The sequence below is a fragment of the Saccopteryx bilineata genome, chromosome 12 (assembly GCF_036850765.1).
Source record: "Saccopteryx bilineata isolate mSacBil1 chromosome 12, mSacBil1_pri_phased_curated, whole genome shotgun sequence".
Classification (NCBI taxonomy): Eukaryota; Metazoa; Chordata; class Mammalia; order Chiroptera; family Emballonuridae; genus Saccopteryx; species Saccopteryx bilineata.
In genome coordinates, this window is record NC_089501.1 from 50,363,382 (window position 1) to 50,391,117 (window position 27,736).

The window sequence follows — 27,736 nt, forward strand, 5'->3', positions numbered from 1 at the left end:
AGCTGCAGGCTGGGGTGCTCCAGTGGCCGGGCAGGGGCAGCGGCCGTGACCTCGCCAGTCATGGGGAGCGAGGAGCCCGCACACCTTGGCTCCAAGACCCAGGAAGTAAAGAACCCAGACACACAGACTCTTTTGGAGGGACCGGGAGAGAGGAGGCCAGCCAAGCAACTGTCACTGAGGACGCCCCAGGATGCTCTGCCCTCAGCATTCAGATGCCCCCCCTCCCGCAGAGCCGCTGCGGGTCCCAGCACTGCTCGGACTCGCACTCCGGCAGCCGCCCGCGCCGTGGGAGCGCGCCCTGCCGCACCTGGCTCCAGTCTCCCGGGGAAGTGCAGGAAACGCTCCCTAAACTCCACTTGGTACGTCTCGCCGGCTTCCTTCTCTTCTCCGCTCCGCCGGGGACCTCGCAGCCACCGGCCGCCACCTCCTGCGTGTGGGGCCCGCCCCACTCTCTTTCATGCGCACGGACAGCCCCGCTGGTTCCCATTCACACGGACTGGCTCTGCGCCGCGCCGAAGCCCGGGCAGCCGAAACTTGGATTAACAGCCGCCGGGAGTGCTGGAGCTGCCGGGTGGTCTGCTGTGACCCGCTGCCCGGCCTCGCGTCCTGGGTTCGCTCCCTCCCGCACCGGGGCCGCTGCCGCCACCGCCGCCAACGCCAAGGACAATGGTGAGCTGGGCGTCCGCCTCCCGCTGGGGACGGGACCTAGCACAGGGCAGAAACCGCTAGATTTGGGGGGAAGTGACAAGGGGGGAAATCAACTAGGGAAGGACAGACCCGGGATGGCAGCCACAGTACTTTTTTGAGGTGCGGTACTGCTGGGCAATGCCTGGGGAAGACTTTTTGTTTTTTTTACTTTAAAATAAGATGTGTGCAGTGTGCATAGGGATTTGTTCATAGTTTTTTTTATAGTCCGGCCCTCCAACGGTCTGAGGGACAGTGAACTGGCCCCCTGTGTAAAAAGTTTGGGGACCCCTGCTCTAGTCCATGTCTCTTAGTCTGGTTTTTATGTCCCACCAATGTATGGAATCATGTAGTTCTTGGTTTTTTTTTGTTTTGTTTTGTTTTTATTAAATTTAATGCAGTGACATTGATAAATCAGGGTACATATGTTGAGAGAAAATATCTCTAGATTATTTTGACATTTGATTGTGCTGTATACCCCTCCCGCAAAGTTAAATTGTCTTCTGTCACCTTCTAACTGGTTTTCTTTGTGCCCCTCCCCTCCCCTAACCCCTCTCTCCTTCTTCACCCCCTCCCCCCCCCCCCCCCCCCCCCGCCCCTGTTGCCATCACATTCTTGTTCATGTCTCTGAGTCTCATTTTTATGTCCCTTCTATGTATGGATTCATCTCAGTTTTTTTTCTGATTTACTTATTTCACTCTGTATAATGTTATCAAGGTCCATCCATGCTATTGTAAATGATCCGATGTCATCATTTCTTATGGCTGAGTAGTATTCCATAGTATATATGTACCAAAGTTTTTTAATCCACTCGTCCTCTGACGGACACTTGGGCTGTTTCCAGATCTTCGCTATTGTGAACAATGCTGCCACAAACATGCGGGTGCATTTCTCCTTTTCGAGCCGTTCTATGGTGTCCTTGGGGTATATTCCTAAAAGTGGGATAGCTGGGTCAAAAGGCGGTTCGATTTTCAGTTTTTTGAGGAATCTCCATACTGTTTTCCACAGTGGCTGCACCAGTCTGCATTCCCACCAGCAGTGCAGGAGGGTCCCCTTTTCTCCACATCCTCGCCAGCACTTATTCTGTGTTGTTTTGTTGATAAGCGCCATTCTGACTGGTGTAAGGTGATATCTCATTGTGGTTTTAATTTGCATTTCTCTAATGATTAGTGATGTTGAGCATTTTTTCATATGCCTATTGGCCATCTGTATGTCCTCTTTGGAGAAGTGTCTATTCATATCTTTTGCCCATTTTTGGATTGGGTTGTTTGTCTTCCTGGTGTTGAGTTTTACAAGTTCTTTATAAATTTTGGTTATTAACCCCTTATCAGACGTATTGTCAAATATGTTCTCCCATTGTGTAGTTTGTCTTTTTATTCTGTTCTTGTTGTCTTTAGCTGTGCAAAAGCTTTTTAGTTTGATATAGTCCCATTTGTTTATCCTGTCTTTTATTTCACTTCCCCGTGGAGATAAATCAGCAAATATATTGCTCCGAGAGATGTCGGAGAGCTTACTGCCTATGTTTTCTTCTAAGATGCTTATGGTTTCACGGCCTACATTCAAGTCTTTTATCCATTTTGAGTTTATTTTTGTGAGTGGTGTAAGCTGGTGATCTAGTTTCATTTTTTTGCAGGTAGCTGTCCAATTTTCCCAACACCATTTGTTAAAGAGGCTGTCTTTTTACTCCATTGTATTTCCTTACCTCCTTTGTCAAATATCAGTTGTCCATAGAACTGTGGGTTTATTTCTGGGTTCTCTGTTCTATTCCATTGATCTATATGCCTGTTCTTATGCCAGTACCAGGCTGTTTTGAGTACAATGGCCTTGTAGTATAACTTGATATCAGGAAGTGTGATACCTCCCACTTTATTCTTCTTTTTTAAGATTGCTGAGGCTATTCGTGTCCTTTTTTGGTTCCATATAAATTTTTGGAATATGTGTTCTATATCTTTGAAGTATGTCATTGGTATTTTAATTGGTATTGCATTGAATTTATAAATTGCTTTGGGTAATATAGACATTTTAATGATGTTTATTCTTCCTAACCATGAGCACGGTATATGCTTCCACTTGTTAGTATCTTCCTTGATTTCTTTTATCAATGTTTTGTAATTTTCCGAGTACAAGTCTTTAGTCTCCTTGGTTAAGTTTACTCCTAGGTACTTTATTTTTTTGGTTGTAATTGTGAAGGGGATTGTTTCCTTAATTTCTCTTTCTGACTGTTCATTGTTGGTGTATAAAAATGCTTCTGATTTCTGAGTATTGATTTTATATCCTGCCACTTTGCTGAATTTATTTATCAGGTCCAGTAGTTTTTTGACTGAGACTTTAGGGTTTTCTATATACAATATCATATCATCTGCAAATAATGATAGTTTTACTTCTTCTTTTCCAACTTGAATGCCTTTTATTTCTTCTTCTTGTCTGATTGCTGTGGCTAGGACTTCCAGGACTATGTTAAATAAGAGTGGTGAAAGGGGGCACCCCTGCCTTGTTCCTGATCTTAAGGGGATTGCTTTTAATTTTTGCCCATTGAGTATGATGTTGGCTGTGGGTTTCTCATAGATGGCTTTTATCATGTTGAGGTATGTTCCCTGTATTCCCACTTTGCTGAGAGTTTTGATCATGAATGGGTGCTGGATTTTATCAAATGCTTTTTCTGCATCTATTGAAATTATCATATGGTTTTTCTCCTTCTTTTTGTTTATGTGATGAATCACATTGATTGATTTACGAATATTGTACCAGCCTTGCCTCCTCAGAATAAATCCCACTTGATCATGGTGTATGATTTTTTCCATATATTGTTGGATCCGGTTTGCTAATATTTTGTTGAGGATTTTAGCATCTATATTCATCAGAGATATTGGCCTATAATTTTCTTTCTTTGTGTGGTCTTTGCCTGGTTTTGGAATCAGAATTATGCTCGCCTCATAAAAGGAGTTTGGAAGTCTTCCTTCCTCTTGAATTTTTTGAAATAGTTTGAGAAGGATAGGAGTTAGTTCTTCTTTGAATATTTGGTAGAATTCCGTTGTGAAGCCATCGGGCCCCGGACTTTTCTTTGTTGGGAGTTTTTTGATAACTGTTTCGATCTCCTTTGGTGTAATTGGTCTGTTTAAGTTTTCTGATTCTTCCAGATTGATTTTTGGAAGATTGTACGTTTCAAGGAATTTGTCCATTTCATCTAGGTTGTCTAGTTTTTTGGCATACAGTTCTTCATAGTATTTTCTTACAATATTTTGTATTTCTGTTGTGTCAGTTGTTATTTCTCCTCTCTCATTTCTAATTTTATTTATTTGAGTCCTCTCTCTCTCTTTCTTGGTGAGTCTACTTAAAGGTGCATCAATCTTGTTTACCTTTTCAAAGAACCAGCTCCTAGTTTCATTGATCTTCTGTATTGTTTCTTTAGCCTCTATGTCATTTATTTCTGCTCTGATCTTTATTTATTTCCTTCCTTCTACTACATTTGGGCTTTACTTGCTGTTCTTTTTCTAATTCTTTTAGATGCAGGGTTAAGTTGTTTATTTGAGCTTTTTCTAGCTTCTGAAAGTGTGCCTGTAGTGCTATGAACTTCCCTCTCAGCACTGCTTTTGCTGTGTCCCATAAATTTTGAGTTGTTGTATGCTCATTGTCATTCGTTTCTAGGAATTTCTTTATTTCTTCTTTGATCTCATTCTTAATCCATTTATTATTTAACACCCTGCTATTTAGTTTCCATGTGTTTGAGAATTTTTGAGCTTTTCTGCTGTGATTCATTTCTAGTTTCATGCCGTTGTGATCGGAGAAAGTGCTTAATATGATTTCAGTCTTCTTAAATTTGTTAAGAGCACTTTTGTGCCCTAACATGTGGTCTATCCTAGAGAATGTACCATGAGCACTTGAAAAGAATGTATATTCTGCTGCTTTAGGGTGAAAGGTTCTGAAGATATCTATTAAATCGAGTTGATCTAGTGTTTCCAATAAGTCTGCTGTTTCTTTGTTAATTTTCTTTCTTGAGGATCTATATAGTGATGTTAGTGGGGTATTGAAATCCCCTACTATTATAGTATTGCTGTTGATCTCGCCCTTTAAATCCATCAAAGTCTGTTTTATATATTTGGGTGCTCCTATATTAGGTGCATAGATATTTATAATAGTTATATCTTCCTGTTGGATTACTCCCTTTATCATTATGTAGTGGCCTTCTTTATCTCTTACTATATCCTTTGTTTTAAAGTCCAATTTGTCTGATATAAGTATTGCTACCCCAGCTTTTTTTTCATTTCCGTTTGCATGAAACATTTTTTTCCATCCTTTTTTTTTTGGTTTTTTTTTTATATTTCTGAAGCTGGAAACAGGGAGAGACAGTCAGACAGACTCCCGCATGCGCCCGACCGGGATCCACCCGGCACGCCCACCATGGGGCGACGCTCTGCCCACCCTGGGCGTCGCCATGTTGCGACCAGAGCCACTCTAGCGCCTGGGGCCGAGGCCACAGAGCCATCCCCAGCGCCCGGGCCATCTTTGCTCCAATGGAGCCTTGGCTGCGGGAGGGGAAGAGAGAGACAGAGAGGAAGGCGCGGCGGAGGGGTGGAGAAGCAAATGGGCGCTTCTCCTGTGTGCCCTGGCCGAGAATCGAACCCGGGTCCTCCGCACGCTAGGCCGACGCTCTACCGCTGAGCCAACCGGCCAGGGCCTCCATCCTTTTACCTTCAATCTGTGTGTGTCTTTTGTTCTAAGGTGTGTCTCTTGTAGACAACATATGTATGGGTCCTGTTTTCTTATCCATGCAGCTACCCTATGTCTTTTGATTGGATCATTTAATCCATTTACATTTAAGGTTATTATTGATATGTAGTTGTTTATTGCCATTTTCTTCTTTAAAAGTGTATTCCTTTTTCTTTTTTTTTTTTCTGTATTCTTTTCCCACTTTATCTGTTTACACCAGGCCCCTTAATATTTCCTGCAGCATTGGTTTGGTTGTAATGAATTCCTTGAGTTGTTTTTGGTCTGGGAAGCTTTTTATTTCTCCTTCAATTTTAAACGATAGCCTTGCTGGATAAAGTAGTCTTGGTTGTAGGTTCTTGTTCTGCATTACTTTGAATATTTCTTGCCATTCCCTTCTGGCCTCAAGTGTTTCTGTTGAGAAGTCAGATGTCATCCTTATGGGGGCTCCTTTGTAGGTGATAACTTTTTTTTCTCTTGCAGCTTTTAATATTTTCTCTTTATCGCTTAGCTTTGGTATTTTAATTATGATGTGTCTTGGTGTAGGTTTCTTTGGGTTTCTCTTTAATGGAGTCCTCTGTGCTTGGATTTGTGAGAGTTTCTCTTGCATTAATTTAGGGAAGTTTTCAGCTATGATATGATTGAACAAAGTCTCTATCCCTTGTTCTTTTTCTTCTTCTTCAGGAACCCCTATGATGCGGATGTTATTTCTCTTCATGTTGTCACAGAGCTCTCTAAGAGTTTCCTCTGACTTTTTGAGTCTTTTTTCTCTTTTCTTCTCTGCTTTCATGCCTTCATTCCAGTTGTCTTCTAACTCGCTGATTCGATCCTCTGCTCTATCCTGTTTTTAATTCCTTCCATTGTGGTCTTTATTTCTGATATTGTATTTGTCGTCTCCAACTGATTCTTTTTTATACTTGCTATTTCTTTATTTAGGTTTTCAAACTCCCCCTCCATTGTTGTTCTAAGATCCCTAAGCATCCTTACAATCATTATTTTGAACTCCGCATCTGGAAGTTTGATTATTTCCATATCACTCAGTTCATCTCTCGGAAGTGTCTCTTGTGGTTTCATTTGGATTGCACTCCTTTGTTTTCTCATCTTCTTTTTTTTTTTTTATTTGTAGAGTTGATTGAGTCTAGGCTTGGTGTTGTCTGCCTCCAGTTTTCAGTTGTGTTATTTTTAGGTCTTCGTGGGTTGGTATCAGCTATTATTTGTAATCCACTTTCGGATTTGGGCAGCTTTGAAGTCTTGATTTGTTTGTTTTCTTAACAGGTGATAGTCTTGTTAACTGATCTCAGCAGGGGGCTTCCTTGAAACTGTATCCAGGAATGCTGTGGGTGTAACCTGAGACGCTGAAGGTCTCTTCCTCCAACTAATCTCACTGGGGGCAGGGTTTTTTCTCTCAGCTTCAGTAGGGGGAGGTGTATCTCAGATCTCCATGGAGACCTGAGTTACTGCCCCTCCTCCCCACTTCTTGTTTTCAGCTGTGTCTTATTGTGCTGATTGGAGCTGGATAGATGTCCGGAGATCTCTGATCCGGAAGCACTTCAGCTCTGTTTTGTGAAAGGTTCAGTCCCTCCCCCAGCTATGGCCGCCTCCAGCACAAATTAGTCAGCTTTTTTATTTTGTTTCTTGCATACCTTAGCCCCTCACAGTCTGTCCCTCTCCCTGTCTTTTCCACTTGGGAGATAAGCTGGTCTTTTCAACCCACCTTGCTCCCTGGTCGCCAGGTAAGTGGCTGTGAGCAGTAGTTTCTGCTCTTTTTCCTCTGTGAAATCCTCTCTGGGCTCTCAGCCTCACCCCCCTCCTTCCCTTCCTGTAAGCAGAGGAGATTCAGGCACTCCTTACCAGGATTATTGTGGCTTCCTCTTTGCTCCTTGGTTTTTGAGAGCTGTTCTTGCAGTTCAGTGTTGGTTTTTCATGCTGATTTTTTCTAAATTGATTTGTATTCCAGTTTGGTATTGAGAGCTGGGTGTCTGTGCATCCGCCTACTCTGCTGCCATCTTTTTTCTCCATCTAGTTCTTGGTTTTTACTGATTTACTTATTTCCCTCCATATAATGTTATCAAGATCCCACCATTTCATTGTAAATGATCTGATGTCATCATTTCTTATGGCTGAGTAGTATTCCATAGTGTATATGTGCCACTTCTTCTTTATCCAGTCTTCTGTTGAAGAGCATTTTGGTTCTTTCCATGTCTTGGCCACTGAACAATGCTGCAGTGAACATGGGGCTACATGTGTTTTTACGTATCAATGTTTCTGAGTTTTGGGGGTATATACCCAGTAGAGGGATTGCTGGGTCATAAGGTAGTTCTAATTTTAGTCTTTTGAGGAACCACCATACTTCCTTCCATTATGGTTGTACTACTTTACATTCCCACCAACCATGAATTGAGGGTTCCTTTTTCTCCACAGCCTCTCCAGCATTTGCTATTACCTGTCTTGTTGATAATAGCTAGTCTAACAGGTGTGAGGTGGTATCTTATTGCAGTTTTAATTTGCATTTCTCTAATAATTAATGAAGATGAGCATCTTTTCATATATCTGTTGGCCATTTGTATTTCTTCCTGGTAGATGTGCCTGTTCATGTCCTCTTCCCATTTTTTTATTGGTTTGTTTGTTGTTTTGTATGAGTTCTTTGTATATTTGGATATTAGGCCTTTATCTGAGCTGTTGTTTGAAAACATTTCCCATTTAGTTGGCTGTCTATTTTGTTGTCAGTTTCTTTTGAGAAGTTCGCTGGGGCTTGAGGTTAAACTAGTGCGAGATGGGCAGGAGCAAGGTGATTCTTGGGGTGAATTTAGAGTCATCGGTGTCAGTGTGTGTCTTGCCCAGAGGTGGGCGCAGCGCTCTGGGCTTTCTTTGAACTGTGCTCAGCAGAGTTTGGGGGCTCGCGCTGGGCCGCTTCCCTGGGTGTCCTTGGAGACTGTCGCTTGCAGTGCCAGATGGCTTTGGGAGAGGTAGGAGTATGCGAGGCTTGAGCACAGGGCGGGCAGAGGACAAGGATTAGTGAACTTGAAGGTGGGGTGTATTCTCCTCCCCAGCCTGTCCCCACTCCTCTCAACCCCAATCCTTGCCTCCTGGTAGCTCCTGTTCACGCAACCCCCCCCCCCACACACACACACACAGTCACTCACACAGTCAGAAGTTGGATGCCACCGAGGGGATTGTCATATTATTACTACTAAGAGGAGCGCGAGATCTTGTGACTACTGGCTGGAGTGCGAGACTCCTGCTTTTAGGACTTGGGTGACAGCCGTGTTTTTGGGACGAGAGGAATGATAGCCCAGCCTTGGGTGGATGCCTCTACCTGGTGTTTGCCTGTATCTGTGTACAAATGGTCTTTGATTAAAGTGATTGAATGAGCAGCAGGGTAGACTTCTTTACTTTAGGAATGTGAAGTCGCTTACCAGTGAATTGATGGAGACACACAAAGATATTAAAAGAAACATAATGATGGGAGGGAAAATGTTGCTTACCTGTAACTGCCTCCAGTGCAGGGAGTTTTAACAATGGAGCAATGAAAACTGCTCTGGCCCCTTTCAGATTACTCTCCGCTCTTTTAAAATGGTCTTTTCTCAATTAAGAAAATATATAGAATATCATAAATAATATAAAACAATGCTTTCAAATAGATGCCTAAAGCAGATTACCTGGGAGACTGTGAGCATAGTATTCAGTGGAGTTTCACACAAGTACTAGGATCGTGGTTTCTAGATTAAGCCAGACCTCATGCTTAGATTTTAATACTGGAAGTTGCTTCTTTTGACATCTCTGTGAGAAGGTGTGGCTGACAGGGTGCTGATGATGCCTGCATCATTGTCCTTACCATTTTGCAGGCATACACAGATGTTTCTGAATGAATAATCTTCTTACTCACTGAATTTTCACTCATTCAAAAAATATTTATTGAGCCAATGAGCACATAATATACAGAGCTGAGCTGGTTGTTATTTTTTTATTTTTAATTTTAATGCGGTGACATTGATAAATCAGGTAAATGTGTTCAGGGAAATCATCTCCAGATTATTTTGACATTTAATTACATTGCATACCCCTCACCCAAAGTCAAATTGTCTTCTGTCACCTTCTGTTTTTCTTCCTGCTCCTCCCCTCCCCCCACCCTCTCTCTCCTTCCTCGCCCCCCACTCCCCCCTCCACCCCGCCGTTACCATCACATTCTTGTCTGTGTCTCTGAGTCTCATTTTTTTATGTCCCATCTATGTATGAATTTATAGTTCTTAGTTTTTTCTGATTTATTTATTTCACTCCATATAATGTTATCAAGGTCCATCCATGTTATTGTAAATGATCCGATGTCATCATTTCTTATGGCTGAGTAGTATTCCATAGTATATATGTACCAAAGCTTTTAATCCACTCGTACACTGATGGACACATGCTGTTTCCAGATATGCGCTATTGTGAACAATGCTGCCATAAACATGGGGGTGCATTTCTCCTTTTGGAACAGTTCTATGGTGTTCTTAGGGTATATTCCTACAAGTGGGATAGCTGGGTCAAAAGGCAGTTTGATTTTTAATTTTTTGAGGTATCTCTATACTGTTTTCCAGTGGCTGCACCAGTCTGCATTCCCACTAACAGTGCCAGGAGGGTTCCCTTTTCTCCACATCCTGGCCAGCACTTACTCTGTGTTGTTTTGTTGATGAGCACCATTCTGACTGGTGTGAGGTGATAATCTCATTGTGGTTTTAATTTGCATTTCTCTAATGATTAGTGATGTTGAGCATTTTTTCATATGCCTATTGGCCATCTGTATGTCCTCTTTGGAGAAGTGTCTATTCATTTCTTTTGCCCATTTTTTGATTGGATTGTTTGTCTTCCTGGTGTTGAGATTTACAAGTTCTTTATAAATTTTGGTTATTAACCCCTTATTAGATGTATTGTCAAATATGTTCTCCCATTGTGTAGTTTGTTTTTTTATTCTGTTCTTAGTTTCTTTAGCTGTGCAAAAGCTTTTTAGTTTGATATAGTCCCATTTGTTTATCCTGTCTTTTATTTCACTTGCCTGTAGAGATAAATCAGCAAATATATTGCTGTGAGAGATGTTGGAGAGCTTACTGCCTATGTTTTCTTCTAAGATGCTTATTGTTTCACGGCTTACATTTAAGTCTCTTACCAATTTTGAGTTTATTTTTGTGAATGGTGTAAGTTGGTGGTCTAGTTTCATTTTTTGCAGGTAGCTGTCCAATTTTCCCAACACCATTTATTAAATTAAAGAGGCTGTCTTTACTCCATTGTATGCCCTTACTTCCTTTGTCAAGTATCAGTTGTCCATAGAGCTGTGGATTTATTTCTGGGTTCTATGTTCTGTTCCATTGATCTACTCCAGGCTGTAAAATCTGACCCAGAGATTTGTTGTCTTAAGTTTCTATTTTCTCAGAGTAAGTGATCTTTACTTACGTGCAGACATAGCATTGACATAGTTGAAGCTATGCCATAAATATAGTTTACTTTTCCTCTAATTATTTTTATTTCGAACTTTCTTATCAAGGAAAAATGTCCCAGAATTTTCACACTAGTTATGTTGAGGCTCCTGGGAAGCTGGAGACACAGTATTGTAAACTAAAGGTAAGTTTTGAGTAACCCTCCTGTGTTCTGTTCATGGAGAATCTGCTTCCCTCCATACAACTCTGCCCTAGCTAGGAAAGCTCTGAGTTTAGCCCTGTTTTGGTTTTCTGTTAATTAGATTGTATCATTTACTCTGCAGTTGTTTATATGTAGTATAATATTTTCTTAATGGATCAGAACCACTGCCCCAGGAAGTTTTAAGTAGAACCTGTCTGAGCTGTCATGCTTTACAAAGCAGTGGCTGTGTGTGCTCTGAGACACCATACTGAAAGTTTGGGGTTGATTAGGAGGGGACTTCTGTGTTTTTCATTTCTATCACTCAGTGTTGCCCAGGGTAGGACAAGCCCAGGATCATTTTTTATCCAGGGAGCCCCACAAAGGCCTGGTTAGTTCCAGCTTTTAGTTAAAATTGACAAGGGCTCTATCTGGGAGTCCTGTACCAGACTTGTACTACATTTAAGTCAATGGAGAAGCACCCAGAGATGTAAAAAGGAAGACAAAATTCATTTCCTGAATCATTCTTTGCTTGGCGGTCAAATGTGCTATCTTCTGTAGATGAAAGGCTGATGGTTTCACCTTGTAACCCTTGCTTTGTCTAGGGAACTTCTAGCTTCCGGATGAGGCACCTTCAGAGCCTGCATAAATTTGTTTCCAGAGCTACAGCCGAGTTGATTTGGTTGAATGAGAAGGAGGAGGAGGAACTAGCATATGATTGGAGTGACAACAATCCCAATATCTCGGCCAAGAAAAATTACTTCTCTGTGAGTCTAGCACAACATGCCTGTCATATTTCTGTAATAGCAGCAGAAGGAGACAGAGGGTCTAGTCTGCTGAGAGCTTGGGTTTCTGGGTTTGCATTCTGCTAGGTAGAAATAAGGATACTGTTTAACGCATCTGCGCATGGGAGAAGTGGATGTGGAGAGAGAGAACTCGCACGCTAGAATGAGTTTGTTTAGAAAGGCAGTGTCTTGGGTTCACAGAGTAGCAGCCTGCAAGTTGTCATTTCAGAAGCAACATGGTTTGTGGTTAAACTTTTAGTCTTTGAAGTGAGCTAGTTCTAATGTAACTTCTTATTCCTCTGCTTACTAGCTCTGTGACCTTGGCAAGTCATTGAATCTCTCTGGACCTCTATAAAAGGGGACAATAATAGCACCACTTCAAAGTGTTGTATAAAAGATTCAGTAAGATTTAATAAGCTAATAATCTTAGTATTGTTTAACTGAGGCCTCTCAGAAATGCTGAATTCTCTAATTCATTAAAAAACTTTTTGGTCTCGCCCTGGCCGGATGGCTCAGCGGTAGAGCGTCGGCCTGGCGTGCGAGGGACCCGGGTTTGATTCCCGGCCAGGGCACATAGGAGAAGCGCCTTTTTTTTTCCCCCGCCCCCTGAAGTTGGAAACAGGGAGAGACAGTCAGACAGACTCCCGCATGTGCCCGACCAGGATCCACCCGGCACGCCCACCATGGGGCGACGCTCTGCCCACCAGGGGGCGATGCTCTGCCCCTCTGGGGCATCGCTCTGTCGCGACCAGAGCCACTCTAGCGCCTGGGGCAGAGGCCAAGGAGCCATCCCCAGCGCCCTGGCCATCTTTGCTCCAATGGAACCTCGGCTGCTGGAGGGGAAGAGAGAGACAGAGAGGAAGGAGAGGGGGAGGGGTGGAGAAGCAGATGGGAGCTTCTCCTGTGTGCCCTGGCCAAGAATCGAACCCAAGACTTCTGCACGCCAGGCCGACACTCTACCACTGAGCCAACCAGCCAGGGCGGATTTTTAAACATCTTGTAAATCCTGTGCAAATAGGAAACTTTTTTTTTAATTTATTTATTCATTTTAGAGAGGAGAGGGAGAGACACAGAGAGAGAGAGGAGAGAGGAGAGACAGAGAGAGAAAAGGGGGGAGGAGCTGAAAGCATCAACCCCCACATGTGCCTTCACCAGGCAAGCTCAGGGCTTCGAACCGGCGACCCCAGCATTTCCAGGTGGATGCTTTATCCACTGCACCACCACAGGTCAGGCAATATAGGAAACTTTTTAACTAACATTTACATTATATATTTTAATTCCATGAATTTAGAGTTTATTTTAAAATATAGGCTTTTCCTGAATAGAGAGTGGTACAGGATTCTTCTGAGGTAAAGGAGACAGAATAGATATGATAATTCCTAGAACAGTCTGTATGAGAACAGACTATATAGATATAAAGAAGGTGCTTGGAAAGCATCAAGGGAGAGGGGTCAAATCTGATAGAAGAGCTGGCATCTAAAGTAGGTCTTGTAATGTTAATAGAATTCAGAGCCAGAAGAGGACACTGCAGGCTGTGGGAATAGTCTTAGCGAAGCCAGCCACTCAGGGCCTCGGGTCCACTGGTGTGTCAGGTCCTGTGTTAGGTGGGTGCAGGCATGAACTAGCCACTCTAGCCCAGTTTTGTCCTTTCTCTGCTTTCAGTGCTCGTCCTATGTTCCCTCACTTACTCAGGTCTGGCGTGGGTCCCACATCCTTTGTGAATCATTCATCAGTAATTCCAGTATTTTTGCTCCTTTCTGAAATCCTTTGGCATGTACTGTTCATGCATCTCATTTTGGCTGTAACCCAGTGCTGTAGGCTTTTAAAAAGTAGGGTAGGGAGCAGAGCCTTTTCTTCACTGATACTGTCCCTTTAATAGTGCTTATTGCATAAACCTTTATTCCACTTTCAGGAGTTGAGAATGGAACTGGAGGAGAAACAGGATGTGTTTCGGTCTCTACGAGATACAGCAGAGCTGCTATCACGTGAGAACCACCCAGCCATGCAGACTGGAGGTATGGACTGGAGGGTGTGTGCTCAGAGGCAGTTGTTATAAAAGTGTTCAAATCAGTGACTTTGTTCTGCTGAAAGACCTGGAGGAATGATGGGAACATTTGTCTTGGGTCTTCTCCCTTTTCGTCTCAGCCCTCAAAAGACTGCAAACAGTTTAGATGGTCTAAGAAGAATACTATGAAAAACAAGAAGGGATATTGACTCCTAACTTCACGGGGAAAATGACTTGGACCATATTTTTTCAAGTAACTGCCCAGACAGATCCTCTTGTTGATGTGGTATCGTTGCCCAGAGAGGAAAGATGGTAGAGGAACTCAGGAGGGGTTTGTTTATGCCTGAGTTTTGCTGGCTAGATCCCTTAGTTGCAACTGAGTGTGGAGAGGCCTTTTCTGTGTAACCCCTTCTTACAAGACCATGTTAGATAAAAGACAAGCCTCTTGCTTACGGGAAGCACTGAGCAGGTGCCAGTCAAGTACCTCCATGTATCTTCTGTAGGCCTCCCTATCCTTAGGACATTGTCCTTGGAGGAGAGCGTTGTGCGTGTATTGGGTGTGTTGATTTCATGCTGCTCTGCCTGTGCTTGGTGGTTGCAGGCTTACAGCGCCGCTGTCCAGTCCCAGTTGCAGTGGATGAAGCAGCTGTGCTTGTGTGTCGAGCAGCACATGAAGGAGAACACTGCTTACTTTCAGGTACGTGGGCTGTGTATTTGTCTGCGTGTGTGCCTTTGTGTAAGTATGTGTGTATCAGAGACTGAGGAGAATATTTTCATTTTGGCAAGAGAGTGTGTGTGCACATGCATATACATGGGGAAGGCAAAGTTGATCTCACCTGTGTCAGTTAGCTTCTATTGTATAAACCAGCACCCTAAAACTTAAGTTGCTTAAAACAGCAATCATTTAGGTAGTTAATGATTCTATGGTTTGACACTTAGGGCTCTGCTCAGCTGCGTGGTCTTCTCATCTTACCTGGCTGAATCATGACTGCAGGCAGCTGGCAGGCAGGCTGGGGTTGGTGGGTCCCTAACAGCATCACTCCATGTCTGAAGTCATCTGAGGTGAGGAGCTACAGGTCTGTATACAAGTCTGTAGCTCCCAGCAGGTTATTCTGGACTTCTCCACGTGGTGCCTCTGCCCACAAGCAGCCAGAGAGAGGGAGCCCCAGCGCACCAGCGCCTGTCTGCTGCCTTGCTTAGTAACAGGCCAGTGGCCAAAGGAAGTCATGTGGCCATGCCCAGCTTCCAGGGGAGGAGAAATAGACTCCATCTCTTGATGACAAGACCTATAGAATAACAGGGCCATTTTTTTCTACAGTCTCTCACAGAATGAAGGCTATGCTACTTGTATTCAAATGAGGGTAAGCAGAGACAATAAATTGTTATCTGTTTGGTTTTGCCCTAAATTAAATATTCTTCCTGATGATTTTGTAATTATACCAACAAATTAAAACATTTGATAACTCAACCTCTAGGCTTTTGTGAACTATACCTCACAGCCCAGTGCTGTCACTAGTGAGAAGTCAAGAATGAGCAGAGCTTTCTGGGGGGGTGAAGCCGGCTGACTTTTCCACAGTGGTCAGCAGGCTTTGTGCTAGTCACCAGTAATAGTTCTAGGCCACGGCATCATAAAAGCTCCCGTTTATACTTCCATGGCCTTTGTAATGAACCTCACTGAGCCGGGAGAGTGTAATCGGCTCTGCTCGGCTCTGCGCAGTAGGCTGTCTCAGTTAAGGTCTTGGTGTTGCGTCGTAGTGAGCGCAAGGCACCCCTCCCGTCTGTCCCCACAGTTCTTCAGTGATGCATGAGACCTGGAGTCTTTCTTGAGGAACCTCCAAGACTCCATCAAGCGGAAATACTCCTGTGACCATAACACCAGCTTATCCCGCCTCGAGGACCTGCTCTAGGACTCCATGGTGGGTGTGGCATCAGTGGGACAATTACAGAAAGGAGCTCTGAGAAACAGGGTAAACCTGTCAGCTGCTACTGTTTATATCCTTGAAAGCTCCAGGCAGTGGGTCATTGTTTTTATGTTTGGCTCACATTCAAATAGAGTTTAATCAGTTTGCTCCCTTTCCTTTTTTCCTTTCTTTCTTTAAAGACATTGCTAATAAGATTCCTTTGGGTACATTATTGAAGTAAAGGCCTAGTCATCTCCCCTGAGCCTCTTAGCGCTCATCATACTTTCTTTGCCTTGTTCCTGTCTGTTTCAGTTCTGTAGTTGGAGCCAGAGATGAGGCGTAGAGCAGGGGTCCCTAAACTTTGTACACAGGGGGCCAGTTCACTGTCCCTCAGACTGTTGGAGGGCCGGACTATAAAAAAAACTATGAACAAATCCCTATGCACACTGCACATATCTTATTTTAAAGTAAAAAAACAAACCGGGAACAAATACAATATTTAAAGTAAAGAACAAGTAAATTTAAATCAACAAACTGACCAGTATTTCAATGGGAACTATGCTCCTCTCACTGACCACCAATGAAAGAGGTACCCCTTCTGGAAGTGCTGTGGGGGCCGGATAAATGGCCTCAGGGGGCCGCATGTGGGCCGTAGTTTGGGGACCCCTGGTGTAGAGCAACAAAAGTAGGGTTGAAGGGGATTAACTGACATCAGATTCTTTTTCACTCAGAAAACCCCTATGAAACTAGACTTGAGCCAAATTTCTCCTCCTTGGCAATTTTCTTTTGGTAATGATGAGGTACTAGAAAATTGAATTTAATTAAGGACATTAAAATCTTACCTAGAGGTAATGCTATATTTCCCAGTTTATTTACGTAACAATATTTACTTTAAAAAAAATAGTATTGCCCTGGCCGGTTGGCTCAGCGGTAGAGCGTCGGCCTAGCGTGCGGAGGACCCGGGTTCGATTCCCGGCCAGGGCACACAGGAGAAGCGCCCATTTGCTTCTCCACCCCTCCACCGTGCTTTCCTCTCTGTCTCTCCCTTCCCCTCCCGCAGCCAAGGCTCCATTGGAGCAAAGATGGCCCGGGCGCTGGGGATGGCTCCTTGGCCTCTGCCTCAGGCGCTAGAGTGGCTCTGGTCGCAACATGGCGACGCCCAGGATGGGCAGAGCATCGCCCCCTGGTGGGCAGAGCGTCGCCCCATGGTGGGCGTGCCGGGTGGATCCCGGTTGGGCGCATGCGGGAGTCTGTCTGACTGTCTCTCCCTGTTTCCAGCTTAAGAAAAATGAGAAAAAAAAAAAAAATAGTATTGCCCTGGCCGGTTGGCTCAGTTGTAGAGCGTCGGCCTGTCGTGCAGAAGTCCCAGGTTCGATTCCCGGCCAAGGCACACAGGAGAAGTGCCCATCTGCTTCTCCACCCTTCCCCCTCTCCTTCCTCTCTGTCTTTCTCTTCCCCACCCGCAGCCGAGGCTCCATTGGAGCAAAGATGGCCCGGGCGCTAGAGTGGCTCTTGGCCTCTGCCCCAGGTGCTAGAGTGGCTCTGATCGCAACAGAGCAACACCCCGGAGGGGCAAAGCATGGCCCCCTGGTGGGCGTGCCTGGTGGATCCCGGTCGGGTGCATGCGAGAGTCTGTCTGACTGTCTCTCCCCGTTTCCAGCTTCAGAAAAATACAAATAAAAGAAAAAAAAGTATTGCATTTAGTATTTAACCCAAATCAATTTTACCTTCATTTCCTCCAATGAACTGTCCCTTCAGGAGTGCTTTAATCAAATCAGCAGGACTACTTCCATTTATTGAATGTCTGTTACGTAGAGTTGGCAAGACAAGGCTCAAGGTACATCTCTCAGTAAGAATGAAATATGTTTGTAATAGAGAAATTACTTTTCCTGTATGAGAAGGCAGGGGACCCTCACACTTCAATAGAAGATTATAAATAAGAAAAGCAGAATAACTCAAAACAATGCCATTTGTTTTGTGGGTAAGACTTGGGCACTTATGAATGTTGGTTGAGGAATTATAAACCTATGAATGAGTTTGCATTCAGTGTTTCACCTGGGCAGATATCTGTTAATTTGGAATAAAGGGTAAAAACCTGACTTTTCAGATGTTGTCTCTACAGTGTCTCTTTCGGAGGTACTTCAGGTGTGAAGGAGGATTATAATAATCCTTGGCTGTTATCTCCTCCCTCCCACAGAGTACCTTCCTGTCGTAGGGTAACTCCTCTGCAGTTGTTGTCATATCTTCTCTTCTCGAGGGTCGCTGCTCTGTTCCCTCCTCTCCAGGTCAGGGGCGTCGGGTTGGCGGCATCCTCGGGGCATGGAGTGACCTGGGTCTGCTCCTCAGCCTGTCCTCAGCTTTCCGTCAGGTTCGGGAGCATCTGTCCTGGCTTCCGGTTCTTTTCAGAACTTTTACCACGCTGAGCACTTGGTGTCTCGAGTTTGAGATGTTTGGCTCTGGGTTAGACAGAAACTGACATCTTTATTGCAAGGCAATGACATGGGTGGTGAGCTTGCAAGTATGGAACAGTGAGGCTGTCTCCCTGATAGATTCCATTCCTCTTTCTTAACTAATAAGTTCAAGTTGTATTTCTTCCAATCATGCTCCCCGGGACAGGCACAGGTAGTTTATTTAAGCATTTTTTTTTTAACTTGCATATTCTTAATTCCTTAATGACATTTCTTAACATTATTAACTCTTTACTCTCATTACATCTATTTCCATTCTAAGAAAGCCCTTTTTTCAGGAGTTTTTATACCTTGGAACGGGCTCAAAACATTCCGGTTAATCTTTTACGTTAATGGAATTGGCAGTAGATCGCTACCAATTTTGTTGACAAGAGGTTCATTAGTTTTTAAGATAATTGGGTTTGCAGAGACTTGAGAGTTTTAATTTTGCATGGTACTGCTTTCAAACCAATCAAATTTACATGATTGTCACACAGCAAGGCACTAAAAGGTGAACCCTAAATCATTTGTCGCAATGCCTTCACCAACAGTATTGATTTGTAGATTGTTGGTTGGAGAGCTAAGATCTTTCTGGAGAAAGTTTGACTCAATTAAAAAAAGTAAAACATTTGTGGTGGATATAATTTAAAATTTTTAAAGAACTTAACTCTAGCTTCTCCTAAGCAGAAGGCAAGAACTGGCTTTTCCCATTGAGAAGTTGAATAACAACAATAACAACATGGTTGTTATTATTTTTAATTTGTGTGTTCTTTGAACTTTATTTGGGGAAATCCTTTGCTAGCTTTATAGTTGTATTTGGCAGCTAGAAGTTCTTTTTGTTTTATTTTTGTCTTTTACTTTTATTTTTTGCATGTAGCTTTTATGGTTCCTTGAAAAAGGGCACAGGGAAAAAGCTGCAAAATTGAGTCCAAATGCACTTGGTTGAAAACAGAAACGGTCTCTCCTTCTTCCTCTACCCCGGTGTTTCTAAGATGGCTCCACCAACAATTCTTGAACTGAGAAATGACATTCTCTAAGGGAGTGGAGCATTCAGTTTTTGTTAGTCACACTGAGTAGCAACATTAGTGTCTTTATTTTCTTCTCATTTTGTAGGATGAAAAGGAGCAGCTTATACAGTCCAAGAGTTCTGTTGCCAGTCTTGTTGGGAGATCAAAAACAATTGTTCCATTAAAGCCACAAAGTCCTGACCATGTGCTAAAGAGCACCATTTCTGTGAAGGCCATCTGTGACTACTGGCAGATCGAGGTAAAGAGGGGGGATGGGTATTCTGGCTCTAAAGGGAAGTGAGGGACAAGGGAAGCTTCCTCATAGAATTATGACAGTAAGGAAAAGTCAAAGAGTGGGTTTTTTTGTCTGTTTTTTAAATTTTTATTTATTTACTTTTTAAACAGAGACAGAGAGTCAGAGAGAGAAATAGACAGGGGACAAACAGGAACGAAGAGATGAGAAGCATCAATCCTTAGTTTTTCATTGCGCTTTGTGACACACTCTAGTTGTTCATTGATTGCTTTCTCATATGTGCCCTGACCATGGGCCTTCAGCAGACTGAGAAACCCCTTGCTTGAGCCAGTGACCTTGCATCCAAACTGGTGAGCTTTTTCTCAAACCAGATGAGCTCTCACTCAAGCTGGCAACCTTGGGGTCTCGAATCTTGGTCCTTCCACATCCCAGTCCGATGCTCTATCCACTACACCACCGCCTGGTCAGGCAAGAGACTTTTTAAAATTTAGAATTTTTTTTTTTTGCATTTTTCCAAAGCTGGAAACGGGGAGGCAGGCAGACTCCCGCATGCGCCCGACCGGGATCCACCCAGCATGCCCACCAGGGGCGATACTCTGCCCCTCTGGGGCATCGCTCTGCTGCATCCAGAGCCATTCTAGCGCTTGAGGCAGAGGCCACAGAGCCATCCTCAGTGCCCGGGCCATCTTTGCTCCAGTGGAGCCTTGGCTGCAGGAAGGGAAGAGAGAGACAGAGAGGAAGGAGATGGGGAGGGGTGGAGAAGCAGATGGGCGCTTCTCCTGTGTGCCCTGGCCGGGAATTGAACCCGTGACTCCTGCATGCCAGGCCGACGCTCCACCACTGAGGAAACCGGCTAGGGCCAAATTTTAGAAATTTTTAAACTTTTTTATTTATTGACCTTGGAGAGAGAAAGAGAGGGGGTGAGGGGAGGAGCAGGATGCGTCAACTCATAGTAGTTGCTTCTCATACGTGCCTTGACCAGACAAGCCCAGGGTTTCAAATTGGTGACCTCAGCATTCCAGGTCAATGCTCTGTCCACTGTGCTACTACAGGTCAGGCTAACGTTTAGAATTTAGACATCTCAAATCTCTTCTGTCATTTTCTTTTAAAAGCTTCAACTCTATAATAATAATTTGCTCCCAACCTATGTGATTGTCTTCATCATCTACCCAGCTGCCTAAGTGGTGACAGAAGTGGTACTTGGTAGCACCTGGGAGATACCTTTGACTTCTCTCTCGTCCCCTATGGCTAGTAGGACTGCCAAGTCAGTACTGACTTATAAATAAACATCCCTTAGCTGTTCCTTTTTCTATCCCAAATGTCTTTCACTTGGATCATTGTATCAGCTTCCTCATCCAATGCATTCTTTTTCTTCTTCTTTTTCCAAGTGAGAGGAGGGGAGATAGAAAGACAGAGCCCCACATGTGTCCTGACTGGGATCCACCCAGCAATTCCTGTCAGGGGCCGATGCTCTGCCCATCTGGGACCATGGCTTGCAACCGAGCTATTTTTAGCACCTTAGGTGGAGGCTCCCCAGAGCCATCCTCAGCACCCAGGGCAATGTCCTCAAACCTGCTGAACCATGGCTGCAAGAGGAGAAGAGAGAGAGAGAGAGAAAAGAGGGAGGGGTGGAGAAGCAGATGGTCACTTCTCCTTTGTGCACTAACCAGAAATTGAACTGGGACATCCACATACTGGGCCGACCATCTACCACTGAGCCACCAACCAGGGCTCTAATGCATTCTTTATCCTACCACCAGCATGATCATTTACAAAGAATTGTCACTCCCCTGCTTAAGTCCTACAGCAGATATTTTATTTGTCATTTCTGACTGATTCTTTTTTATTATTTCAATGTCCTTTTTTATATCTGTTATTTCTTTATTTAGGTTTTTATAATGGCCATCTATGGTGGTTCTGATATCTTTGAGCATCCTAACAATCGTTATTTTAAACTCTGCATCTGGTAATTTGGTTATATCTGATTCACTTAGGCCCTTTTCTGGGGATTTCTCTTGGTTTATCTGTGTTGTATTTCTCTGCCTCTGCATTTTCTCTTCACGGGAGTGGCTGTGCTCCGGTGCACAAGCGTTTGTGGCCTTGGCCTTTGCCCCGCCCCCGTGTGTGACGTTATGCTCGGCCCTGAGGGCACTGGTGAGCACCTTTGCTCAGCTGCGGGTCTCCGCCTGTTTCCGGGATTTTGCCCTGCCCTTGCAGGAGGAGCCCACTTGAGGAACGGCTGCTAGCCTTGGCTCTACTGCCGGGCAGGACTGCGTTCCCAAGCTCAGCTCAGTAGCGGAACTCCGCCTCTACTGGGCTTTTGGCTCCACCCCCACGGGAGGAGCCGGCAACCAAGTCAGACTGCAAGCCTGGGTTGCACGGGCGGGGCAAGGCTGTGCTCCTCTGCCCTTGCTCCGGGGCTGGTTTCTACCCTTTCTGGGTTTCCCGCCCTTTTCCCCGGAGGCTGGATTACAGGCTGCTGGCAGCTGAGCTTGGCCGCTTTTGCATGCCCCCTTCTCCCCAGCCGGGCAAGATTGAGCTCACACCTGAGCCCAGTGGTGGCCAGCCGGCTTCCGCCCCTGCCATCAGAACTGCGCTTTTTTCTCCTGCTGCCGCCCGCCCTCCAGCGCGCCCTCAGCAGGGGAACTTGTTTGGCTGCTCTCCTGCTTCCCTTTGCTGGTATTGCTGTTTCCGGGGAAATATTCACTTCAGCTTTGGGGGGTGACTTGTCCCAGGGGTTAGGGTGGCTATCTCCCAAAATGCTTTTCCCTGTGCCTCCTAGATTACACTCTCTTCCTGTTACTCTGGTCCTCTCCTCTCCCCCCCCCCCCAGGAGCCCCAGGTGGGTGGTTATGAGAGAGATGTTCTGCGTGGTCCCTTTAAGAAGGATCCTGGGTCTGAGAAATCAGACTCTTTCTCAAAAACAGTATCCTGACTTGTTTCCAGCTAAATACTGTCCTTACACCTCTTCTGGGCTCTAGGGCTACAGGCTGGGGCTTTGTTCCTGGGGCTCAGGACCCTTCCCTCTCTGCTACACTCACTTCCTGCCACGCGAGTCTCTCCCTGCTGCCGTTCACTCCGGGGAGCTGTGCAGCCCTCTCCGCGTTTCCCTGTTTCCACTTTTCCTACCAGTCTCTGTGTGGCTTCTTCAGTGATACTTGGTTGAAGAGTCCTCTTAGTTTAGTCCCTAAGTTTTATTTTATGCCTTCTGGATTTCTTTTTCTTCAAAATCCCAGGGGCACATTTCTAAATGATGTTGTTGGTAAGATGATGGCTTTCTCCTGAAGTGAGATCTCATTTAAACTATCCTAGGCCGGGGCCAACTTCCAAATTAACTGTGTATAAGGAAGCTGTCAGTCATGGAGTGCAGTGTTTCCTGCAGAAAGAATTGTCTTAGATGTTGCTTGGAGCAGCAGAATCCACAGTGTGGTCAGGATATGCCACCTGTGCTGTGAAAGCAAAGAGCTTTGCAAACTGAAACCCACCAGAAGTCCATGGTGAGTTTTACAAAAGCTGTCAGTTGGATGCTGATATAAGGGGTCAGTGGAACTGAAGGGCCAGATGCAGGAAAACAGGAGAGAAGGTGAAGGTTGCAGTGTAGGGTTTCAGGCTCGAAGCTGTTCCTCCCTCGCTCACCTGTGCCCGGTCCTGTGCTGGGTACGGGGACCCCAAGGGTAAACAGAGCCAGGCTCTGGCAGCAAGGACTTGTTGAGGGGCCATCAGTGAGCGCACAAGGGTGGCACCATGGGCTGAGGGGAAGCTGGCTTTCTCCACGGTACTCTGGGAGCAAAGGGCAGGGCCTTGGACTGGGGCTGTGGTCCCACAGAGAGACAACAGGATGCCCCTGCAGGATGAGGTATGAGGGGGCCCCTCACCCTCTGAGAGCCTGTGGGGAGCCACATGTGGGTGGAGGGGAAGCCCAGGTCTAGGCCAGGCCCAGAACACAGGGTGTGCATGCATAACTGAAGCTCTTGGATTGTTCTAGAAAGTGCTGTGCTATTCGGGGACTTTAAGCAAGAGCCAGCGTGTTTGGTGCCCAGCTGAGAACTATCACCCTGTGTGCTGTGCTGCAGCCACACCTGCACCTGAAGCCACCCTCCTCCTCTGCCCCTTGCTTTCTCCTGTCAGGGCAGAGGCCCTCCCCCGCTGGCCCCAGGCTGGGTACAGTCTCCTAGTGCCCTGGTCGGCAAACTGCGGCTCCCGAGCCACATGCGGCTCTTTGGCCCCTTGAGTGTGGCTCTTCCACAAAATACCACGTGTGGGCTCTACCTTGATAAGGAATGTACCTACCTATCAACTGTAAGTTTAAAGAATTTGGCTCTGTTGACTAATGAGTTTGCCAACCACTGTCCTAATATACCTGGAAACAGCAGTTGGGATGCTCTAAGCTCCTGGCAGCTTTGTGCCATGAGGGTGCACCCCACCCCCTTCCAGTCTTGGGTCAGAGCCCATGGGTGTGTTGTTGGGATGGCCAAGCCTCCCTGAGCTGTCATTGCATGGGGGTCTGTGAGCATCAACTCTAACGACATCCCTGCTCTTACCCCTGTCCCTGTGTCACCCGCTCGGAGTGAACCGCAAAGTGCCGGGAAAGTGAAGTGTTCTGAGGACACAGCCGCTGGCAGGGCCGGTGTGTGAGCACATCTGTGCAACTTAGACGGAGCTGCTTCCCGAGGCTCTGTCATGAACTTGGGGAAAGCAGGGGAAGGTCTCGCCCGTGCCTTTGAGAGCACAGGGCCGGGATGATTCACTCTCCGCTTTGGTAACAGGATTGAGTGGATGGGCAGGGAAGTGAAACTGGGAAGAAGAACCTGGTGAGGACTGCCGCCCAGCGGACCCTCACCACTGCCAGAGTGGCTTCGGGGGATCTTCAAGAACAGCATGTGCCCGAGCTCACGTTTGCCCCAGTCACATTCACGTACAGAGAGGAGATTCAGGTGAGCCAGGGATGGCACAGAGCCTGCTGGACAGTGTGAGAGGGTCTAACGAGGGACAGAGACAGCCGTGTTCAAGGTTAACAGCTGTGATTCTGCTGGAGGGACAGGGGCATTATGTTGTGTTTGCGAGTTTGCCGCATTTCAAAACAAAACATCAGAGGGAAATTCCTTCTGAATAAACACTGGTTACACAGCAAGGACCGGAGGAGTTACCTGTCTAGTCAGGGCCCTTTGTTTCCTGGGGCTAAGGTGTGTGTCCTGAACATTGCCAGGTCTGGGGCACGGTGTCCTTGTGGCCCAGTGCTCTCTGCACTACCATGATGGTCTGTCTTTCTCACAGAATGACACCGTGGCATTTTGTGGCAATGGGGGCTGTTGCTCACATGTGGCTTTTGCAGGTCTGGAGGCGGCTGGTGGAAATAAACTTTCCCGAGGAGCACGGCTGGAAGGAGTCCTTGCTGGGGGACATGGAAGGGAGGCTCAAACAGGTACCCGGATCGGGAATACTTTCTCAGGGGTGAAGGCACCAGACTATTGGTGACAACCAGTGGAGACGGAGGGTGCGTTTGAGTGGATGGACAATACCTCCTGTGCACAGGGATGGGCCATGTGTGACTGCGTGGCCACTTCTGGTGCAGCTGAGCTGTCTGACCCCAGGTGGCTTTCCAGAACAGATAAAGGAAATACGGTGTTGCCACCAGGGGAACCCCAGGCATATACCAGAGCCTGTCAGTGGCCTGGTGGTGACCAGAGTAGGGAAAACACAGAAGTACTCTGTTCTCGTTCAGGCCTGCGCCCCTAGGAAAATTGAGGTTGATTTCTTTTTTATTTTCTTAATATGGCACGGGAATTTCATGTATGACTGTTCAGTGGTTCCTTGTAGGAAAACATAGGCCAGGGAAAATCAAATTAGTTTTCAAAACTTAAGTTTTCACAGACTGCGGTGTGGGTAGTTTCTCTGCAAGAGACGAGGCTGAATTGTCACTGGTCTGATGTTTGGGGGGCAGTGAGGACATGCTTTGTGGGGGTGGGACAAAGGTTTGAACAATGGGGCACTGATAAAATAGAGGGGAAATAAAAACAAGTGACAGCTTTGTCCTAGAGAGTTGGCAGCCACACTCCCAGCTCTAACCCTCACCCTTGCATCCTCGCAGGAGAAGCCCCTCCGCCAGATCCCCGCCTTCTGTAACACCAGCTGGGAAGCTGCGGGCTCAGGAGACAGTGTGTCCCAGTGCTTTGAGAACTGTGTCACCGAAGCCATCAGCTCAGTCTGCCAGGTGAACAAGCTTGCCCACCTGGGGGGCCACTTCTGGGGCTACAGCAGCTGCCTACCAACTGTCAGGAAGGGCTGTTAAACGCCCGCTGGTTCTGAGACCATGCTCTGACCCCAAGAATGGGCCTGGGTGTCCCCCTTCTAGCTTGCAGGGGTGGTTCTGGAATCCAGGACCCTTGGCCAATGCCTTGAATTGCCACTCAGCTTCCTGCTGTGGCCTATGGCTGTGACGTGCTGTGAATCACAGCCAGTCACGTGTGACCTCATATCTGGAAGAATCACAGTTCGCTTCCACTCCTGAAGTTCCCCATGACTCCTGGCGTGTGGCATTGTCTGCTGACAAAACTGGTGGTAGGAAAAAATGTCTGATTTTTAGTTTATCCTTTTCAACTTCCTCCCTAAACCAGACTCTGTTATTTTGATATTTTTGTCTGCATTGATCACAATGTTCCCCAGCTTCAGGTATCTGTGGACAACACCCAGCCTGTGGCCATACTGTAGTGCCGAAAGGAACTGCCCAAGGAACTGCCCGATAATCCGTCGTGCTTCTGCCTCGGTGCTCGGGCAGTTCCTAGGTAAATAGTCAGAGGTCACCACCGCTGACATACTTCATGATGATGCATGATATGGAGTCCCTGACAATCACCTCCACCAGCTTTATTATATTGGGATGCTTTCACGCTTTAAGGAACTGAACCTCACGGAAGGCGTTAGGGCAGTCCCTTAAACTTACAATTTTTACAGCAACGTATATGCCCGATAGGATCTGCCCGGCCACAGGGGGCTTAACCGTGCCAAAGCCCCCTGTGCCCAGGGTGCGAACGAATAGATAATTTCCCACGTCACCCCTCACCCACCAAGTGGTTACTCCAAAGTCACCAAACATGGAGACTTGATGATGTTAAAAATCCAAGGCGCCTAAACCAAACCAGAATACAGAGAGAATAGCCCGAGTCACAATTTGAACCCAAATCACCTTCCCTCAGCCTGCCAGCTCAGACTGGCTCCTCAGTCTGCCCACTCAGCCTGCCCACTGGCCTAGTCACTCCGCCTACTGCCTCAGTGTGCCCACTCCACATGGTGACTCAGCCTGCCCACTCAGCCTGGCCAATAAGCTTGCCCATTCAGCTGGGCCCCACATCTTGGTCACTGCTCTTGGCCTCTCAGCCCAGCCCCCCCAGCATGTCCACTCAGCATGGTCCATCAGCCTACCCTTTCAGTCTGGACTCTCAGCCTGCCCACTCCACATAGCCACTGAGTCTGCCTTCTGAGCCTGTCCCTTCCGCATGCCCTGTCAGCTTAGACCCTCAGCCTGGCCACTTAGGCCACTTAGCCTGGCCACGCCGCCTGCACTCAGCTTGACCCTTCATGTTGGCCACTGCAAATAGCCTCTCAGCCTGGCCCCACAAACTACCCAGTCAGCCTGGCTTCTCAGCATCCCCACTCCACGTGGCCCCTGATCCTGGCCCCTTAGCATGGAACTTCAGCCTGGACTCAGCCAGCCCACTCAGCCTGCCCATTCAGCCTGGCCCTTCTGCCTATCCAATCAGCCTGGCCCAACAGCCTGCCCACTCCATATGGACCCGCCAGTGCCCACTCCACATGTGCTCTGAGCATTGCACCTCAGTCTGGCACCTCTTTCAGGCCACTGGACTGGCCACATAGCCTGGCACCTCAAACTCTTTCCTCACCTTGTGCCCAGGGTGCGACAAACAGAAGATTTCCCACATTGCCCCTCTTCTACCAAGCGGTTACTCCACACTCACCAGACATGGTGACTTGACAATATTAAAAATCCAATCTAACTCACTCTCAGGTGCCTAAACCAAATCACAATCCCAAAAGAATATACCCCGAGTCACAATCTGAACCCAAATCGCTTTTTCTTCTGAGGAAGACTAGGACCTCTGACTTCCCACCCACTTTGGCACATGTTGCAGTAAGGGGCCTGCCTCCAGCCTCCCCTCAGTTCTTTCCGCCGAGGCTCCCTGTCCCTGATCGCAGCTGTGGCAGACCTCTTTTCTGTGCCGAGTGCGTGTTTGCCCGTGGAGATGTCCTGGACACATCCACTCTACCTAACGGTCTGGAGGCCAGAGCTTGAATGGCGGGATGCCAATTCTCATCTCTGACCACTCTGAGGTCTGAGGGTGG

General features: G+C 46.2%; 1 protein-coding gene across 1 annotated transcript; it reads left to right on the plus strand.

Annotated features, from left to right (window-relative positions):
* On the plus strand, positions 1-27,736 carry LOC136316363 (uncharacterized). Its single transcript, XM_066248387.1, has 10 exons — positions 1-669; positions 10,910-10,986; positions 11,586-11,747; positions 13,678-13,750; positions 14,372-14,467; positions 15,561-15,692; positions 19,232-19,384; positions 24,145-24,312; positions 24,711-24,800; positions 25,467-27,736. The coding sequence occupies exons 1-6, from the start codon at positions 213-215 to the stop codon at positions 15,569-15,571; spliced, it is 876 nt and encodes a 291-aa protein (XP_066104484.1). The 5' UTR covers positions 1-212; the 3' UTR covers positions 15,572-15,692; positions 19,232-19,384; positions 24,145-24,312; positions 24,711-24,800; positions 25,467-27,736.

What these genes read in the sequence shown, in the direction of transcription:
- LOC136316363 (XM_066248387.1), top strand. Translation starts at nt 213, where the DNA reads ATGCCCCCCCTCCCGCAGAGCCGCTGCGGGTCCCAGCACTGCTCGGAC. An exon ending in CGCCAACGCCAAGGACAATG is followed by an intron (nt 670 to 10,909) that starts GTGAGCTGGGCG and finishes TTTCTTATCAAG; the next exon opens with GAAAAATGTCCCAGAATTTT. An exon ending in TACAGCAGAGCTGCTATCAC is followed by an intron (nt 13,751 to 14,371) that starts GTGAGAACCACC and finishes TGGTGGTTGCAG; the next exon opens with GCTTACAGCGCCGCTGTCCA.